This window comes from Ursus maritimus, unplaced genomic scaffold (genome assembly GCF_017311325.1).
Source record: "Ursus maritimus isolate PB19 unplaced genomic scaffold, ASM1731132v1 scaffold_11, whole genome shotgun sequence".
In the NCBI taxonomy this organism is placed as follows: domain Eukaryota; kingdom Metazoa; phylum Chordata; class Mammalia; order Carnivora; family Ursidae; genus Ursus; species Ursus maritimus.
The window spans coordinates 67,291,290-67,312,346 of NW_024423453.1; the positions used below are offsets into that span (position 1 = coordinate 67,291,290).

A 21,057-nucleotide genomic window follows, 5' to 3' on the forward strand; every position below is an offset into this window, starting at 1 on the left:
ATCAGGGCTCTGAAAAACAACACATTTTCTTCACACATGTGACTTTGCAGGTCTATTTTCCTCCAACCATGGTTTGCTAAAGTGCAGCTTGCTACTGAAGCATTGAGAGATCCACGTGAGAGTATAGCTCCTCGGGAAAGGTCTGCTTGGAGACCTACGGGGGTAGGTGGGCTTGGGCTCTGACAGGAGAGGGTCCTTTACTTTCCTCACAGACTTCCACAGAGAACTGTCAGGGCGGAAAAGTAATCCTGGTAGGGGCACCCAGTAGGATCATGGCTATTGCTTGTGCAGGTCTTTCTTGGCTGTTTTGAGGATGCAGGAAGAGAATGTCTGAAGCATGCATTTGGGGCTGGAATGGCCATTGTGTATAATGATAAAATCTGCACACTCACACCCCCACCCCCGCCCCAGAAACCAGTGTAAAGCCGTGATGCATGCGGCCCATGGCAGGTCACTGAACGTATGGGGGGGGAGGGGCAGATGAGCACAGGTTTTCCCTGTTATTCCTATAGCTCTTTGCAGAATCTGGTCTAAACATTTGATTGTTGGTTAAGAAATCTCCTGTAAGTTCTATCATCAGGTAGAACCAGTAAGAAAAACAAATGATGATACTCATCCAGTAGTCCTATCTGTCATCATTTGAGGAGGTAGAGCCAGACTGTGTCTCATGAGCTCACACCATCACTGCCTTTTCTCACTGTGATGGTTCCCTTGTCTCTCAACTTCAGAGATAAGAATCCTGCTGCCTGGGGGTGCCTGGGTGGCACAGCGGTTAAGCGTCTGCCTTCGGCTCAGGGCGTGATCCCGGCATGATGGGATCGAGCCCCACATCAGGCTCTTCCGCTATGAGCCTGCTTCTTCCTCTCCCACTCCCCCTGCTTGTGTTCCCTCTCTCGCTGGCTGTCTCTATCTCTGTCGAATGAATAAATAAAATCTTAAAAAAAAAATAAATAAAAGAATCCTGTTGCCTGAGGTCACCAAGTTGGGTGCAGTCCTAGCGGTCTACTTCCAAAGCTGCTCTCTTAACCACTGATCTGTGCCACTTACCAATCCTGTGTAGCTTTACAGAAGAAATTACACGAAGGCCATCTGTTCGGCTTCACCCAGTAGTTTTACCTGCAAATGACAGTGGCCTTGGCTCTCTGGCTGTTTCTTTGAGGAAATGCACAGGATACAGGGCTGGCCAGTGAGCATGGAGTGGGGCTCAGAGGATGCCTTGTCTGTGCTCCAGATTGCAAAGTGGGATGTTTCTATTATGGCATGATGTGATAGGGTGAGAACCTATGAAGTGCCTCGAATTCCCTGGAAGTCATAGAAACCTCCAGTCCGTGAATAACTGAAGGTGTGGAAGACAAAGGAGTACCAACTCCACTCTGTTATTAAGAGAGAACTTATCACCAGGATGGAAGACAATGACCAAGATTGAATTGGAGCCCCAACATTCCTGCAAATCACTTAACCGTCCTGCACCTCAGTTTTCTAAGTGCACAAACAGTAAAGTATTTCTTACTGGGAAAATGAAATGATAGAGATATGCAAGTGCATTCAGCATAGAAATACAAAAATATAAGTCCAATTCACTACTGTCAGCATTTGGCAAAGGGACACACAGCTTTTGGGATGAGTTCTGGGTGGCTTCACCTGCATCGCCGTTGGATCAAGAGTGGACTTTTTTTTTGCATGTCATTCCTTCTGTAAGAGGTAGATTCTTCTTGAAAGACCTACCATACCATGCCCTTGATATCTGGGTCTAGATTAGAAATCAGATTTTGTAGGTGACAGAGAAGGCCAAGGCAGCCTGAGAACATGGCTCTGCAGGTGGAGTGAAGGGAGATGGGTTTTTAATGGGGGATGAAAGGAGCAGGAGACACTGACTTGGCCCAGGTGAGCCCAGGTGCACACAGCAGAGCTGCTTGTCAAGGTGCATGGTTGAACTTAGAAGCTGGCAAAAGAGAACTAGTGGAGGCACTGAGAAACCAAAGAATTCATGTCAACTAACCTCCTCCCCCAGGGCACTTCTTATCTTTTATTCTAGCACAAGCAAATACATTTGATTACACACCCCATTCACTATTTGGGAGAGAGTATTCATAAGAAAATGGCCAGAAACAGGCAGCAGTTGGGAGGAGAAATGGGAGGCCTAGATTTTTCCATAAACCACCCGATCATACCCTGAACAGTCTCTTCCCCGATGCTCTGTGTGGGGTGTGGGGTCCTCTTTTCATAAAGCTGCTCTGCACAGATGTGCACACAGGATTGCAAATGTTAATAGCTCAGCCACTTCACATTTCTTTTTTTTTTCCTTATAGCATTACCCTGATTAAAAAAAAAATCCCATTTAAAAAATGAATCTGATTTTGAGTTAAAAATACCCAATTCAAACATCAAAAACTGGCCCGAGTACGATTGTTCCCTGTTCACAGTGGAAACAGGTTGACTCAATAGCCCTCCTGGTAGCCTCTAGTTTTACTGAGGTTGCTTCTACCCTCACCTCTTGTGAAATCTGGATCCATCCTCCGGCTGAGTCTGAAGAATGATGTCTCCGTTGGAAGCCCCAGAATAGGGGGCTGTTGTTTCACCGGAGACATCCCAGCCCCTTAATGGCCTGGTGCTCTCGGCTATAATATTCTAAATACACATTACAGAGAGCATGAGCATATTCATAACTGCTCCATTGTGGCATTTAGATTTACCCTTGAAATTTATCTTTAATTTTTACAGTTGTCTCCTTAACCATGTATATTACTCCCTTCTTCAAACAATCTGTCTTCCTCCTGCAGTTTTTCTTAAAACCAAAGCATAATTAAATATTAAATTAATATTTCATTTTAAATTAAATATCAAAGGCTTCAGTCTAATCTTTCACTTGTGCACTGCTGGTTCTCACCTCATGTTCTTGTTCCTGTATCCACAAAGGCAGGTGCCACCTCTTAATAATGTGTTCCTATATTATCTTTGTCCTTTTTTTTTTAATTGGTGACACTGAACTTTTGCTACATTGAAACAAATGGATGTAGGAGAAGATTTCAATGTAGCAAAGGTTAATGACAACATAATTCAACAGCCTATGGCTGCAACCCCACCCATCTCCACTTCTCAAAGAAGAAATTCACTGTGCAAAATAGGTAATCACCTTAGAATTATATAATGCAAGAGCTCACAAGTCATCTTAGAAGCCATTTAGCCCAACCATTTCTCTCTGCAGAGAGATAAACCGAAGTCCACCGGGCCTTGGAGGTGATGGGATCCCAGAGGTGGGATATAAAGCAGATCCCAGGCCAGACCAGTTTTATCTCCATTGACTATCAGATGCTGCGAAAAAATTTAACTTGGGAGCATTAAAATGCTAATTGAACATAGGCTCTGCATGTTGGACGCATGAGCAGTAGGGCAGAAAGTAAGTGATTGGACAATGAAATTGGGGAGAAGAGGTGGGAGAGACAGAGGAACTCAAAACAAAGCACAAAGATGGCAGACCTCACGGGAATCAATATGTAGGCTCAAGGCTCTTTGAAGACATGGATACTGGGGGGAGAGCAGAATGAAGAAGTCCCAGAGGTAAATGAAGGCAAGAGCTTGAGTCTGTATATCTGAATTCTTACCCATGCTAGATTGCTCTACACCTTCCTGTCGTGCCAACAGAGTAACTGTCTTTGACCAGAGCCTCACGGAGAGGTATTCCTGGTGCATGGTTTCTCCTTTGCTTGCTTAACAGAGTCCATCTTCTGATCTCGTGTTTGTCTGACAGTCACTTACATAGATTTTAGGTTTCTTAGGCAGAATTCTTTTCCATTGTTTTCTTTATTATTGGAGAGGGATGAGATTTCAAGTTAGGACTGGAGAGATCCTCTACTTCTGTGGGCTAGACCCCTCAGGGGACCACGGGATCTATGCATATCTGATAAAAGTGAAGATCCTTTGCTGCAGATGAATGAACATATGTGCAAACATACAGCTAGGCTCCGACTTTTAGAATTTTCTTGGCCTCTTGATGGCCATCCATACACTCCATGATGATCCTAGCCTCCAATTGGAGACTTACAGGAGACGAAAGCTGAAACCCAGCCCAGCATCCCAGAGTGACATCCCAACTGATCACTTAGGTCTTCCTTCACCCCATCATCTTCTTTGTCTCTTCTCAAATTTCTGCAAAGGAATTTGATCAGCCTTTGATGCTGTCATTTTGTGATAAGTGTTCCTGTTGGTCAGGGCATAAATGAACTCCTGCCTGCAATGTCAATGCTGTCTTTGTTCAGGGTTGACCAGAACTCTAACAAAGAGTCCCCTTTCCATGTTAGCCAGTGTCTCCTATATTTTTGGGAAACAGAAGCAGAGGCATAATCTAGGGTCAGCATTATCTGGTCTCTGTGCCTCCTCTTAAGGAAAGAAAAAACCATATAGAATTTATACATCTCACCAACCCCTTGGGAAAATTAATACTGAACATCAGCCAGCTTTTTTTTTTTAATGAGTGGTTCCCAGTAGATATTTTTAGTTAAATACTATTTACTTATAAAATAAAACCTTTACACATTGCTTAAAGTTTATATCTATTTGCTGGGCCCAAGATATGTAAGTAACCTCATATATTATACCCGCAATCAAAATGAGAAATGACACATAAGATCCAGGCTCTCAGGAGAAATATTATGAAATCTCAAGGTATTGATGAAAGTTTTTCCAAGGCTGATCCAAATGGGATTTAGATTCTGTGGCAGTTGAAATGTGTATTATTAAACTCCTTAAGCAAACCCGAATGACTCCCAGTGGAGGATTAAGACATTCTATGTATAGCAAAGACGAAATTCTCATGTCTGAGTTTTCTCTATTGAATTCCCCCTTGATTAGCTTCTGTAATATTTAACTTCATGCCATGCCATAATTATTTAATAAAAGGTAAATATAAATTATATTTCAGTGGGGATATGACCTTTTACCTTAATGTTATGTTACTAAAGAAAGACATAGATAAATAGAGCCTATAGATCGAAGCATATTTTTAATTTACTCTGTTTTTGCCTTGCTAGCACTTCTCTGTGTCCCTGTCAGCCGAGGGCTTGGCAGCATTTCACAGCACCCCCCACACTCCATGTGGTAGGAGAGGTTGTAAATTCACACTGATGATGGCGGTTAATGATCTGGTTGGCCCTTAGAGGCAGTCTTGGTGCTGGTCTTGGGCACCTCATTAGCTAATTGAGGTTTGCTTGGCTCACACCAGGCCTGAAATGTCAGAGAACACCCAGGGAGGTGGTGGGGGGGGTGGAGGAGCTGGGATTCAACATGAGTCTGAATCTATAGGATGTGAAAGCAACTGGCCAGTTGGGACGTCAGTTTGGAACCAAAATCAAAGTTGTCCAATATCATCTTGATGTTTTGAAGGCTGAAAACTGGAGGAATTGATCAACTTTCCTTCTTATGGTTTGGTGTTGACTAAACAGTTTCGACTTTATGATTTGTACGTCAAAAGTGCACTTGATTAAGTGAAATTGTGTGTGCACATGCATGTGATTTTTTTCCTGTCCGTATAGATGACAGCGTGTTTTTACCATTGTCTTCTGATCTGGGATACACAGCCCATCCCACCATCTGTGCTATGAAGTCTGACAGGGGCCTGCCAAAAAACACTCAACATCAGAAATAGATGAGTACGCCTAATCTACTTACTCCATTTAAAACGTGAGCTGCTAACCCAGTATGGTCAAGATAGTCAGCTATTTCTGATTTGTGTGGGGAGTGAGAAGGGGAGGGCAGTCAAGATAAGCCAGACGTTACCCTCGTGTCCCGGGGGTTTCCTATCTAATGGGAAGAACAGTGGGTACAAATGTGGGATCAATTCTGTGCAAGAGAAAGTACCATCTACATCCCACCTCTGTGTGCTGATTACAGCCTGGCTTTAGAGAATTCATCTGTAAGCTGCAGGAAGGACAAGGGATAATGAGATTAGTGGTGGTCGTGGGGGGACCCCTGGAGCTCTAGCAAGAGGGACTGAGCGCTTGCCTGTGGGAGTAGTTGTGCAAATGGGAAGAAAGGACAAGGACACTAGTGGAGACAATGGGGGCCTTTGAGGGGCTAGATTTTCTACCTCAGAGGATAGTCCCTTACTTTATAGCCAACACATTGTGAGCATACCCATATCTATCATTTCCATTTTCTCCATGTAAGGAAGTCAGTACCCTAGGTAACGAAATGATGTGTATTTGAAAAAAGACGAGGCAATGATTGATTTAGAGCATTTTGTCACTAGGTCTGTTCACCCTGCAGCGCCGGGCAGCTGTTTATGTTTGCTGATACCAAATGGGGCCTTCTCCCGCACTCAGTGATTGAGAAGTCAGGCAACCTGGCAGGGCTGCACTTTCCAGATCTGCAGCCCTTTACTAGAAGCTTGAGAGGAAGCATGGGGAGGGGTGGAAGGGCGGCTGCAGGGGGTAGGTGGAAGGAGTAGGTGGCACGGCCACTTTTCAACACTCTTCTCTGCTCCTCACCAGCTCTAGCCCAATAGCTCGGTGCAGAGGGTAGCCTTTACACCAGGCAGCTATTGGCATATCTGCATAGGGCTTGGAACAGCAGGAAAGGTTAAAGCACAGGCCTAGGAGTTAGAGAAGCCAAGGTACAAATTCCACCTTTACTGCCTGGAACTGCATTGAAAATGGAGATAAAACCCAAATCATGGGATTGTAATGAGGATTAAATGAGCTAACGTATGTAAAAGGCTTAGCATAGTGCCTGTAATATAGCAAGCCTTTGGTAAATTCTAATGGTGGCAATAACAATTTCATTATTGAATATTATAGCCACTAAAAATACTGTTATTAAGGAAAAAGGCTTCAGAAACTGCTGACATTATAATGCTAAGTGGGAAAAAAAAAGTTTACAGAATGATTCCAATTATACACACAGCTATTCCTACATGTGTTTCTGGGTAAAATTGTAATTTGAGTCCAAGTGTTTAATCTGCCCTCAGCCCCAGAATATATCAGAGGATTTTTCAAGAAAAAAAATAAGAGAAATATAGTATTCATGTTTGAAGCTAGGCTGGTGTCATCAATATGCCAGAAATTCTATGCTGTTGTGCTGGTGTGAGCAGACAGCGTTGTGTTAGAAGATGTGTGAAAGCTGGACTCGTCGTTCCACTCTAGGCCTCCTCTGTCCCCACCTCGCAGGGTAAGAGCAAGCAACAGGCAGAAACTTTATCTTGAATGGAGAAGGGTATACCTAACAATGCTGTACCCAGCGAAGTTGCCATTTACATGTGAGGAAGACAGAAAAATATTCCCTTCTTCCAAGGGCATGGACAGGATTCAACTCTTATTCTTACCGATGTAACCTGACTGTGGAGGATTGAACCAGTGAAGAACATAAGAAGAGAAAATTATGGTATCGCAGGACTCCTGGTCAGCAGAGAAAGCAGTTAGAGTATCTCGATTATTGTTAATGTAATGCCAAAGCTTAATGTAAATATGAAAATTAGCCTAAAAAATACAGATCATAGAAAATCTAAAGATAGTAGTATTACCTGAAGATGACAAATGATCAACCAAAATGTAAAAAAGGAAAATGTGAGGTATGAAAATGAAAGGTGACCAAAATTCCTTATATGTGGAAGGGCTTACCAGACTCAAATAATTAGAAAGAAATATTTTTAGAGAAATCTAAAAATACTGTCTTAAATTAAAATAGGATGTGTATCTTTCTCAATACTAGAGAAAAATATATTCATTAAAAAACTATCAGAAATACAAGGAGAATGTGGAAGGATAAATTTAGAGTAGCAATTACATATACAATATGTTAAATAATAGGGTCAAAAAGATACATTAAATAATGCATTTAAAGCATTACCCATGGAACACAGACAAAACTCGTATGTATTAATTCACAAAAAACTTAAATTCCAAAAGACAGATATTCTGCAGGACACCTTTTTGAATCCAATGCAACAAACTAGAATAAATAATTAACTAATACCCAGGCATCTCAAAATTTTAGGATATTCTCTTTGGAACAAAAGGAAGACAAAATTAAAAATATGACTATTCAGAAAGTTGCAACAAAGCAGGGCTTGGAGGGGGAGAATCATAAATAGATTAGAAATTTTAAATACACTGTGTAGAATCTGTGTTAAAATATTTAAAATATTGATGAAATGCATGAGTTTTCTAGAAAAATAGAAATGACATTGAGATTTAAGGAACGAATCTAAGGTTTCTGGTTGGCAATCTGATGGATGATGGCTATTCACTCAAAGTCGGGTGAGCTTGGGGTATCTTGGGTGCAAGGAGTCTATGGGCCATCCCTGTGGAAATTTCCAGCCAATACTTGGACAAATAAGGCAGAATCTCGTGCAAGCTATCTGGACTGGAGATAAAAATTTGCGATAGTCAGCAAGTAGCTTGACATGGAAATCATAGGGGCATGGGTGAGGTTGATGAGGAAGAATGTATAGCCAAACAGAAGACTGGCTTGGCAACAGGCATGAGAAGCAACAGTGTTTACAAGATGGAGGAAGAGCAGTCCTCAAAGTGGGCTGAGATGATGTGGCTGGGGAGGTGGGAGTGAAACAGGGCAGTGCACATTTAGGAAAGGTGATGGGTAGAAGAATTTCCAGTAGGAGAGTATTTTCAGCGTCATAACTTGTGTTTATGATAGGAATGGAAAAATTCTGGGGTGCCTGGGTGGCTCTGTCAGATAAGCGACTGACTCTTGGTTTTGGCTCAGGTCATGATCTCAGGGTTATGGGATCGAGCCCCAAGTCAGGCTCCATGCTTAGTGGGGAGTCTACTTGGGATTCTCTGTCTCCCTCTCCCTCCGCTCTTCCCCACTCCCCAATCTCTCTCAAACAAATAAATCTTAAAAATAAAAAAAGAATGGAAAAGTTCCTCTTGGCTTGGCTAGAATGTTATTGGTGGCTTTGACAAGAGAAATTTCACAGGGTTCTTTCAAACTTTTAGTTAAGAGATAATATCCATGCTGTGTAAGTCTTACAGAACATAGGATAAAATACAGAAAGCTTCTCAATTTATTTTTCAAAGCTGGTATAAAATAAAAATCAACCAGAAGCTGGCCCATACCATGCACACAATCCCAGTTATTAATATGGACATATAACCCCCCTGGCAACAGTAATATAACCAATATTGTTGAGTGCTCAGTAGGTGCTAGGCACTATTTTCAGTAACTTAATTGATTTAATCCTCACATCAGGAATCTTAAGAAAATAGTAACAAATTGTATTCAGAAATATACTAAGCAAATTATATATCACATCCATGACTAAAAGTTTAATTGTGAAATATTGGGAAATCTATTATAAAATATAATATGAATTGGTCAAATGAGAAAATTCATGACTGGAATTTCCTAAAATTCTAACAAGTCCTGGCAAAACCCCTTATTGAAGCATGATAACTAATTTGATGGTGAAATGTTAGCATCATTCCCATTCAGAGAAAAACAAGCAAGGATATCCACCATCATCCTCATTTTTAGACAGTTTGGGACATTTTAGCGAACACAAGAATGGGATTAAAGAACTAAATAGAATTAATATACAGACAAAATATGTAGATGCTGTGAACATATGATCCTAAGAATGAGCAGAAATAACTAATGACATCTGCCAGGGGTTTGGTTACAAAATAACAGATAGCTACCATTGGTTAAAAACTTTTTTTGTGCCAAGAATGGTGTTGGGGGCATTATATAAATGGTTTCATTTAATTTTGACAGCAAACCCATGAGATGGATTTTAAACATAAACTTACAGAAATTAATAGTGAAGCTGGAATTCCAACCCAAGATCCATTTGACTGTAAAGCTGATTCTCTTAATGACTCTGCCATATACCACCACCCACACCCCTCACACGCTGCCTGCACAGACATATAAAAACCAAAAGCGTTTCTAGGCACTAGTAAAACTCTTAGAAAATGTGATGAGGGAGTAATCATATTTACAAGAAAAATGATAAAAAGTGAAATACATAGCAAAAAACAAAAAAGGAAAATAAAAAACGTATTACCTAGATGATAAGCAGGACACATTTTACTGGTAAACCTAAAGGAGAAAAAAAAAAACCTAAAGGAGAAGAATTCATATATGTTTGTACATGTTTATGCAAATATACACATGTATTTTGTGTGTGTGTGTATGTGTGTGTGTGCATGTGTACTTTTCATGGAATTGGGATGGTCTTTCTACATACAATACCTAAGGACAAATTGGAATATGATATTGTAACATGGAGAGAGTATGAATTTGAATTTTGTAACTGGAGAGAGTATGAATTTGCACGTTCTTCTGAGAAGTGTTGGATGGGATGTGTGTTGGTCCTTAAATATAAATCATAGTTTTTGGTCCAGTAATTCTGATTCTTGGAATTTTCCAACTGAAATCATTAAAGCTATACACAGTGGATAATTTTTGCTCTGATTTTTATAATAATGAGAAATTAAGGATCACGTTAAACGCCAAACATTAATAAGCCATTTAAATAAATTATAGACCATGTCATGGAAAAATATGCAGGAATTTTAAATAATGTTATAAAAGAATAATTAATAACCTGGGGAAAAGTTTGATATATTGTTAAATTGATAAAAAGTAGGTTATGTAACAGTGTGACTAGGATGTCTCTGAATAATTTTAAGTATGTGTGTGTGTTTAAATGTGGAAAGATATAAGCAAAAATGTTAACCCAGATCATCTTTGAAATGGTGAGGTTATGGATAATTGTATTTTTACTTCCACATTTAAATTGTTTTATAATTCTTCTAAACAAAAGGTGTTGCTTTGATATTTAGAATGACAGCAACAAATATTCACAAAACATATGTGCAAAAAGGAGGATTAAAAAGGAAGTACACCCTCCTGTGTTTACTGCTGCCTAATGGGAGTGCAGGTGGTGATTATTTTATTCTTTGGGTCTTTTTTCTTTTCTTTGATCATGCATTAATTTCAAAACTATAAAAATTAAACAACAGACTTTTAAGAAGTCAAAGAAGAGAGGAAGGAGAAAGGAGAAGGACTCAACTCCAAAAACTCTTTAGCATGATAGAAATGCTACTCCCTCCCTCCCTCATTTTATGATTGCTGACGCTAAGCGCCTACTATGTGCCAGGCACTGTCTTCCACAATGAGAACACAGCGGCAAAACAAAGCAAGTATGCATCCTGATTCTATGACACTTTCAGCATATGGTGGAGCATGACATCAAATGAATGTCCATGTAGCAAACTGTAATTGCAAATTCTGTAAGTGTATTATGCGTAAGAACAGGGCTTTATGAGAACAAACTCACAGACGGTTTGTATATGTATGAATGTAAATATTTGAGAGATAAGAAAAAGTGATAATTAGGAGAATGAATAGATGATAAAGGTATACTTGGGAAAGAGAAGGGGGAAGAAGGAAAAGCATGTAAAGGTAGTTTATTGTTTTCATAAAAAACTGGGATATGGTTGATTGTGTAGTATTTCTGATTATTTGAGAGTGGCAGAGAACGGTAAGTTGTGTGCACTTAGGGCAGAAATAATAAAATAAGTGTAATCATCCTGACATTTTGAAATATCATTCTAGTGCAGAGACATTAAACTACTATGAATTCCAAACTTATAAATGTGAATTAACCAATGTCAACTTTATCTTTAACTAATTCTGTCCGTTATGTATCAGTTCTCAAATAATACCAGAACCTTTCTATTGCCAGTGGAAGACTTTAGAGGCTTTGTTTATGGCCATGAAACATACTCAGAAAGAGGACTTTTATTTTTCAGCATTAAATGAACCCACCATAGACTATGGCTTTCAGAGACTGCAGAAGGTCATCCCAAGGCATCCTGGAGACCCAGAGAGATTAGCTAAGGTAAAAAAACACTTTGGAAATTGACAGATGAAAACCTTATCATGGGATTTCAGCAAATTTAGATAAATCCAGCAAATTAAGTCCCTTTAAAATTACATTAGGCCCTGAAATATGGCTGAGCTTTAGATACACATAAAATATCTCCTAACTCTGAGATATGTTGTGATTAATATCTGAGGGAATAGGAAATCTGAAAATTTGGTCCTATAAAACAGATACACTACAAGTATCCAGTTTATGAAACATTGCCAACTTTATGAAAATAAATTAATCCACAGTCAGGTATTTATCGAGGGACTACCCTGTATATAGGTATTTATATAGGTATATAGGTATTTAATGAAGTGACAAATGCCTCCATAGAAAATTTCTATGGAATGTTTTGCTTTCAAGTGGACTTGCTTATGACAATTATATCATGAATCTGGCCCATTATTCTAGCTTTCTTCATTGAAAAATACATTAATTTATTAGGTATTTGATTAATGAGATGTTATTAAATTTTAACATCTACATTTGCATTTTGAGCACACACATTATAATTTGCCGTGTTCTCTTTTCTGTACTGTGAGTAAAATTCAAGAACCACATTTGCTTCTGCATCACACCTTTATTTTCCTCTTGGAAAAATCCCCAGCCCCACCATTAAATTAGATGATATCTGGAAAGTAGGTTAATAGCAATTTAAAAGGCTGTTAAAAACAGGAGGTGGAAAAGACAAAATGAGACGAAAGGGATTACTGATTACTAATTCTCTTTGGTTAAAGTGAACAGGGGGAAATATTATTGAAAGAATTCATCTTTATTAGAATAAAATTTTGCAGAAGGCACTGCCAAGATAATTTCAGTATTATGAACCATTCCTTGGCAAGCAGCTAAACTCAGGTCAGTCAATCATTCTAAGAATTTTTGGTTAATTAGAGTACCAGATTCTTTAATGGAATAGTCTGAAAGTTTTTAATGGCACTTCCATGACATTAGTAATTTTAACCAACTCCACTTTTCATCTGGTCATTTTTTATCTTGGTGGTGCAGTCATGGATGGAACCATTTTTATCTAGATGAATTCCATGTAGATACATATTTAGAAAGGGATTTATTTATACAGTTATATTCTGCCTGTTAAACCAAATATAGGACCTCTTAGCCACTTATTTATATTTTAGGGAGGATGTCTGGACTTTTTATTTTTATACATAATTTTCCTTTGAGTTGGCCATTTGGGGGTTTTACCTTTGGTTATATCTCACCCTTTCTGTTCTTTTTCCAGGAGATGCTATTGAAAAGAGCTGCAGATCTAGTGGAGGCCCTCTATGGCACACCACACAACAACCAGGTTAGATGCTCCCATCTTACACTCTATTGGGTTTGACTCTTCGTGCTGTATGAAAATGCTCACCTCAACCTGCCATTTTGTAGGACATCATTCTGAAGCGAGCTGCAGACATTGCAGAAGCCCTGTACAGCGTCCCCAGGAATCCCAGCCAGATCCCAGCTCTCTCCAGCTCCCCAGCTCACAGTGGCATGATGGGCATCAATTCGTACGGCAGCCAACTTGGGGTCAGCATCTCAGAGTCAACACAGGGAAATAATCAAGGTACTACCCTTTCTCAGAGTCAAAATTCCAAACGTCTTATCCATTTACAAGGTTTGTTCTGCCTGAGCGGAGGGAGGTAAAGCTTGATTCATATACCATCAAAAAAACGTGTCCCAGATAAGCAGTGCAATCATATATTGGATTATCTCAACATGATCGGTGGTGTTTTGTGAGATTTGGGGCTTTTTAGGTCCCAGGTAGAATCCCTTTAATTGCAAATGTTTAAGGTTAAGATGAACTGTGATTTACTTAGACGGGTTTTGACTTCCTGAAACTAGACTTACAGGTGTAATTTGACTAAAATGTGCACTTCAGCTATTGTGATTATCAGCTTGAATAGTGGAAGGAAGCTGAGTCATTGCCATTGTCATTTGTTATGCATGACCCTCTCTTCCCAGTAGCCCAGGCAGAGTGGTTTTGTTTCCTTTAGTGACTTCTGTTTGTGCATTGTCTCATATACAAACACAGAGCAACACACTTTACAGTTAACTGTGCTTTTTACACGTGAAGTATATCGCATTAAGATTTTTGTCACTGAGGTTGATTTTATTAAGGTGCTGAGTTGATCACAAATCATTTTTTTAAAAGGAATAAATTTCCTAAAGATGCCCCTAACCTTGGGATAGTTTTATTTCCAATTTCATTCATCCATTGGAAGGGAATTCCTCATTTTCATGCCCAGGGTGAGTTTTTCTTACAGAAGGGTGGGTGCAGACATATGATTGCCTTTTTTTTGTTCTTCAAATTGAGGTCATTTCTTAAATAGCTTTAGAGACTATTATCCAAAGTGGGTTATTTCAGGATGGGTTAGGTGATGTCTCTGTGCTGGGGGTTTCGGAAGTATGGGAAGGACTTGTTCCTTCCCCATCCCTCCCATAGAGCAGATATCACTGCACTCAATTGCTGATGGTTCCATGTCTTTGGTCAAAGAATAGCACATTTAGATGAACTTAACAACAATTTTTAAATAAAGATGTTCCCCACCCCCACTAAGGGCATGGTAAAAACCTTGAACTAACATTTCCAAAGGTATGATCTGCAGAGTACGAGTGGCCCTTGAGATGTTATTGGGATGCCTTTTGCCCACCGTTCCCAGAAAAGATACTGTGGTGCGCTAAATTTGGGAAACACTAGGTTAGCAATTTAAACTGTTTTGCTTATTCTCTAGGCCCCACGTATGTGAATGTTCAAGGAATGACTACAGTACCCAGCATCTGCAGCCTTTACTTGACCACAGAACGCTCGCATCAGTGATACCCATTAAGATCTCATAGGGCTCTCGTGTGTTAGGAAGATTAGTCATCAATCCTTGGTGTGAGCTGGAGATGTTGACTGCAAGTGGGAACAAAGAGGAAGGAGGGATTGTCAAGGACATGGTCTTGTGTAGGGTGGGGAAGGGAGAGGAGAATATAAAGGCTGAAGACAAACTCCAGACTTTCCACCCCTGACCAGGGGTGGCTTGGGGGTGTTCTATAGTCAGCGGACCACATGGGCCCATGCTGCCATATTTGGCCTGTGCTGGATGTGTGTATCAGTTCATTTATCTTGGCTTTTTTCTTGTTATCCAGGGTACATCCGCAACACAAGCAGCATCTCTCCGCGGGGCTACTCTTCCAGCTCCACCCCCCAGCAGTCTAACTACAGCACCTCCAGTAACAGCATGAATGGCTACAGCAACGTCCCCATGGCCAACCTGGGTGTCCCAGGGTCACCAGGATTTCTAAATGGCTCCCCCACAGGCTCCCCTTATGGAAGTAAGTGCCCTTTCCATCTCTCCTGCTCTCCCTGTGTCTCTGTCCCTGGGTTTCACTCTTCAGCCTTTTGAGGGAGAGTTGCACCCCTACACCTTACTGACTTGTGGAGGAGTAGCCCAGTTTCCTGAGGAAATGTTGTTCCTGCCTTTTGTTCTTTTCCCTTAGCTAGACTTTGGTGCACTTGGTTGCTCAAAGTCTTCTGAAGGAAAGAAAAGAGTGAAACTATTTGCATTACACAAAGAAAAGATAGATGTATGTGGCTTGTGTGGATGGGATCAAGGAACGAAGATTCCATTTCAGTTAACATTATGTATACTCTTCATTAGGTACTTTTAGATGTAATGTTTTCTTTAATCCTCAGAAGAACCTTCTCCTTGTGGCTGAGGAGGTTGAGGTGCACAGCAGTTAACTCATCCAAGGTCACACCGCTAGGATAGAGCAGAGTCGTCATTTGAACACAGAATTTGTGGCTTATTTTGTGTGTCTTACCACACTCCCGTGTCACTTTGTTACATGGCCCTCCCCTCCTTGTGTACCTTCTGAGAAATGGAATTTAACTGCTCATGAGAGAGTGATCTGAGATGGACCTTTTAATCATAATCTGGGCTAGCTAGACGTCGTAGGGGGTTGTGAAAACTCATTTGGGTTGCTTTGAGGGCTAAGAAGCTTGAGAGAATATGTGTCTTCAAGCCCACCTAGGGAATACTTCAGGCCAGGGGAGAAGCCACCATGGGGAGTCTGTGTGAGTGAGTGGAATGTTCTTGAAATGCTGGCTCCTGTTGCAAGGCTCTAGAGCAGACCATCTGTTTACCCAGAGTGGTTCCCCTATGCCAGGAACAAGGACAAGTCAAGGACAGCATACAACCATTTCCACCACAGCTCAGGGAGTGACATGCCAAGGATCTGGAGGCTGCCTTTCTCAGCCTTGTTGGTTCTCTAGGGACACACACCATGAGTTACTTCTGGGTTATCTATTCACTTCACTACCCTCACAAGTGTACTCAATGTGATAAGGACATAGTAACCAAATAGCAGAGGTAGTAGAGGTTGGTTTTTCTACTACAACTAAAATCTTGTTGCTGCAAAGACATGATTTCTGTGTTGTGTCGTGTCAGATGGCCCAGATCAATTAGATCAGAGTGGTCTAGATGAACAAACTGGTGCTTGCTCGATTTATTTCTTTACTTCTTTTTACCTTATCTTGTTCCAAAAATATTTTGGGAGATATTAATAGTGAGATGAATGTTATGAAAGTATAAAATAACATAAGAAACTAAGATAAATGAAAAAATATGGATAGGAAAATTAGATGAATCCAAGGACTAGTCTGGATACCATTCAGTCTTATTCAAAGGAGCCACTACCTTGGTTCAGAGGCTTACAAGATGGGAAAGCAGAAAGAGAAACACTATTTGTTTTAAGATTTTATGTCCACACATTTTTGGGGGGTAGCTCAGGAGAAACCTGATTTTTCTGTTGCTGAGACCTTGGAGAGACTTCTCCCATGCATCACTGTGGAGAGGGTGCCCTGTGTGCAGAAGGGACCACATCTTAACAAATGACACAATGGCAAGGGAACCACTGTGTAAAGGATGTCATATAATGATGGTGACAACAATAAGAGTAACTCACAACTGCATTCCACTTTGCAACCTAAAAAGCATGTACACAAATAGAATCCAATTGGATCCTCACAATAACCTTATGTCATGGCTATAATCATAATTATTACTATCATTTTCCCTTACTTATAAGGGAAGGGTTAGTATGATTTACTCAAGGATTTGTAGCCAATAAATAGTAAAAATAGGACTAGAAATACATCATCAGATCCTGAATACCATGTTCTAAAATTATTCAATAATATAAGAGATATTTCATGTATTTATAATATACGGTTAGGCTGAACATTATGGAATTACTTTTTTTTTCCCCAAATGGTGATTTCACAGGTTCAACATCCATTTATGAATAAAAATCTGTATATGTGGCTGAACCATACGAATCGTCATTTTTGTAGATCAAATACAGTATATAGTGTGGTGATGAGGCAGAGAGAGCAAAAGAAAGACAAGGAGGGGTGGGTGGGTAGGGTTGAGAGAGAGAGACAGAGATAGAGAGACAGAGAGAAACAGAGAGACAGACAGACACAAAGAAGATGAACAGATAAAATGAATATGACCACTGTGTAATTGCTTGATGTTTCTTAGGAGATAATTCCTTTGGTAGAGAGGGGACCTTCCCACTCCAGTGCGTGACAGCTTCCTTCCACTAGCCTCCCTTGATCATCCAGTCCCACTGCCACAAGGAAAAGGATAGCACCCAAATCTTCAAATCACCCATTAAAACAAGACGGCATGTTCAGAATAGGGAGCAGCGCCCTGCCCAATGGGAGGGGGAAACAACAGAGAACCCGCTTCTTGCTCCAACTGGGTCTGTGTGATCTCTTGCACCTTTATTTTCTGAAGGAGGGTCTGAAGCAGTCACAAACTGGGAATGGATTCCAAACAGTGCCTTCATTACGATAAAATCCCCTACTGCAAAAATACTGAATACCCCACGGAGTTCATTACAATAGCATCTGACCTGTATTTCTAGCCAGCTAAGTCTTAACTTCTCTGGGAAATACGAAAAACAACCCAGGGGAAACCATTTTTGTCAATTCTGTTGCTTGTGTCTAAAAACACCAGTCTACGATTTTTCATTGTCTTTTTAAAACTAGTCTGGTGCAGCCAGGCCATGCCATGGAGCAATCACTTGCCAGAGTCATTCAGAAGAAATAAAGCCAAGCCTCTCGGTCAAGTTGATTTGCATTATGGCCAATGCACAGTATCAGAAACCTGCATCTTTACTGTTTCTGCTCTCACACTACTTCAAAAATGTCCAAACAGATGTTTTTTCAATTTCACATACAAACTTCACTTCCTGGCGGTAGCAGTGTGTGCCAAGTTCCAGCTCAGTGCAAGTTTTTATGGCTGAATTCTAAACCCCTGACAATAGGGGGTTATAATGAAATGCGGACAGACCCATTCACGCCAACAAATGCAATGGCTCAATGCAAAGGAGGATATGGTGCCCGGTGAGTTCCAGCTGGGACTGTGCAAGCTAGTCAATCCTTATAAGAAGAAAAGTGGTTTTTCCTTAACTCCCCACGTTCACAGAGATTTGGGGGCCAGATGTACTTGCCTTTTCTTTGGCCTCTATCCGTAGAGAGAGAGAAATGTCCAGAGAAAGTCTCAGTTGCAAGTATATATGATCAGCTTTCCTAAAATGGTGCACTCTGGTGTCCCCAAAGATGGTCTACTGGGCAAGCTTGCAACACTCATGGGACCACTTCTTCCAAAGCAGAATCGCCACCAAGCAATTCCAAAGTTTGTGACAGAATCTATACAGAAATCCAACCTCTGTTCAGGGATTCCTACTTCATTTACGTCGTCTTAGACTATGCCCTGGGGCTCAATATTTTTATATTTTCAAAAATAAATATCAAGACATTTTCTATTGTAGAGTATTAAATGATGATTATAGAAAATTTAGAGCAGATGGAAATAGTTTCAAAAAGAAAGCATACTCCCACCATAAAAAACAACCTTGTTAACATTTTGACATATTGCTATTGTCTTTTTCTCTAGAAAAGAAAAAAAAATCCTATTACAATAGTAACATTCTCATTATGCACAATTTAAAAAGCATGTATATGTAAAAGAGAAAAGAAAAATGACATACTTTATTTCTGTGCAGCCATGACCATTGTTAACTTTTAAAGTATGGCCTTCTAGCCGTAGATGGATACATTTCGGAAATTACAGTGTCTACTCTGATGCACAACTAATGGGATTCTGCCATGAGATCAATGAAAGAGGGAGTGGAAGAAAAGTGGCAAAATTATCAAAGTCACAGATATGAAGCTAGGCTCCATAAAATCTGTCAATGATGCAAACCTGTGTCCTAAGAATGGAGAACAGATATGGGGAGTGATGTTTGCCTTGCGAAGTTCACTGCAATCAATAAGCTTTTCCCAGGAATTTGAGAATTTATTAGTCTCTTTGCTTTTTTTTTGTAGCAGAAAGGTCAACGGGCAGCCTTGTTTGCAGGTAGTAAAGCCTTCAATCGAAGAGGAACATTAACACCCAGGAAAGCTGTTATGCCTATTGCTAAGGGTTATATTATTTTGTTTTTACCCCCCCAAATGGAGATTTTCCATTTGTTTAACAGCTTTGATTGGTTTCTGCTACATCAAAAGTAATGCATGTTCATTGCAAAAACTTTGAAAATATGGACAAGTGAAAGGAGTAAATTTATGAATATTCATAATCCATTGCTCACAGAGAACATTGTTGAAAGTTTGGATGTATATCACATCCTACTAAATTTTTGCTTTGTATGTTTTCTTAAAAAAAATAAAATTGGGTTTGATGTATATGTTATGACATAATTTGCATTATTCATCTGAGGAGGCATACCTTTCTGAGTTGTCAAATATTCTTCTCCAACATTAGCTTTAATATTTGCATAGCATGCTATTTTATACGCTGAATATTCTTTACCCTGCTGCTTGGTCACTTCTATTATTTTCCAATTTCTCACAATTATAAAAATGCCCTTGAATCTATTTTTTTTTTTGCAAATTTATGATTATCTCCTTGGGATTAATTTCTCAAAATTAAATTACTAGGTTAAAGAATATACACATTTTAAAACACTTTGATTTTAAATACACATTGCCAAAGCCCCCCCAGAGAGATGAATGCTCCCCTTAGGAAAGGAAGAGTATCTGTTTCCCTGCCCTGTTCATTTCTTCTTAATCGTTGTCAATTTGGTAAAATGGAAAGTATCCTCTCCTTACTGTTTTAATTTGCATTTGATTACTAAGCAGTTTGAACGTTTTTTAGGTCTTCGAAGGCCTTTTGGTCATTTTGGTTCCTGTCTCCTTTTGTGACTTGGCTTTTCCCATTCTTTGCCTACTTTTCTAATTGGGATGTTTTTCTTTTTTCTAATTAATTTATAAAAATTTTATCAGCTATCGAGGATATGAACATATCTAAATAATTATCAGGAAGATTTTTCCTAATTTGTCATTTGCCTTTTCTCCGTTATAGTAGTAGATTTTTAGTCATGTGGCCCATCTTATCTCCTGATGTTCTCCTTAGGCTTTGAGGTTGAAAGGATTATGTAAATTATATAACCTTCCTAATTTTTCTACTAGCGCCCTTATAATTTTGTTTTAGCAAATAATTCATTAATCCACTTACATTTACTTTAGTGTTTAACAGGAGGAAGCGCTTTAAATTTCTGTCTCTGGGGGACTTTGTATTGTTCCCATGCATTTATGTCCCCATTAATTTGAAATGTCGCCTTTATTAAGTTTCAGTTCTCATATATATCCAGGTCTGTTTCTGGCCTCTTTTTTCTCCAAGGATTTGTCTGCCTATTTCTATGCTAGTATAACACTGACTTCATTGATGTGGATTTTCCATTAAGTTTTAATATCTGTTAAAATAAATGCCTCCTTAGTACTTTTCAAGTATTAACAAAATTTTCTGGCTCTTACAAGTGTTGTCGCTTTTTAAATAGATAAACATAGAATTTGTGTTTGTTGACATACACAAATTAAAATTCCTTTTGGGATTTTGAATATAGTTGCATTAAATTTTAAATTAATTTGAACATTAGTTTAGCATTTTACAAAAATTTGGTAAAAACTATTTTAAATGGGCACGTTATAGCTCTGTGCTTATTCAACCCTGCAACAGTTGTTTTATGTCACTTGGTGAGTTTGAGGTGACACTTCCACTGAGAGGCAGCCACATTTGACCAAATGAATCCACTTTAGGTTGAGGTCCCTT

At 39.6% G+C, this 21,057-nt stretch overlaps 1 protein-coding gene across 3 annotated transcripts in view; it reads left to right on the forward strand.

Moving 5' to 3' along the window:
* EBF2 (EBF transcription factor 2) overlaps nt 1-21,057 on the forward strand; it is a 186,097-nt gene that overhangs the window by 155,894 nt on the left and 9,146 nt on the right. For 2 of the 3 annotated variants that reach the window (XM_040626486.1, XM_040626487.1), the window contains exons 11-14: nt 11,772-11,860; nt 13,131-13,196; nt 13,280-13,457; nt 15,026-15,211. In XM_040626486.1, coding sequence (XP_040482420.1) covers nt 11,772-11,860; nt 13,131-13,196; nt 13,280-13,457; nt 15,026-15,211 — 519 coding nt within the window. Of the gene's footprint in view, nt 1-11,771; nt 11,861-13,130; nt 13,197-13,279; nt 13,458-15,025; nt 15,212-19,274; nt 19,613-21,057 lie in introns of those variants that run through there. The other variant, XM_040626488.1, reaches the window with a different exon arrangement.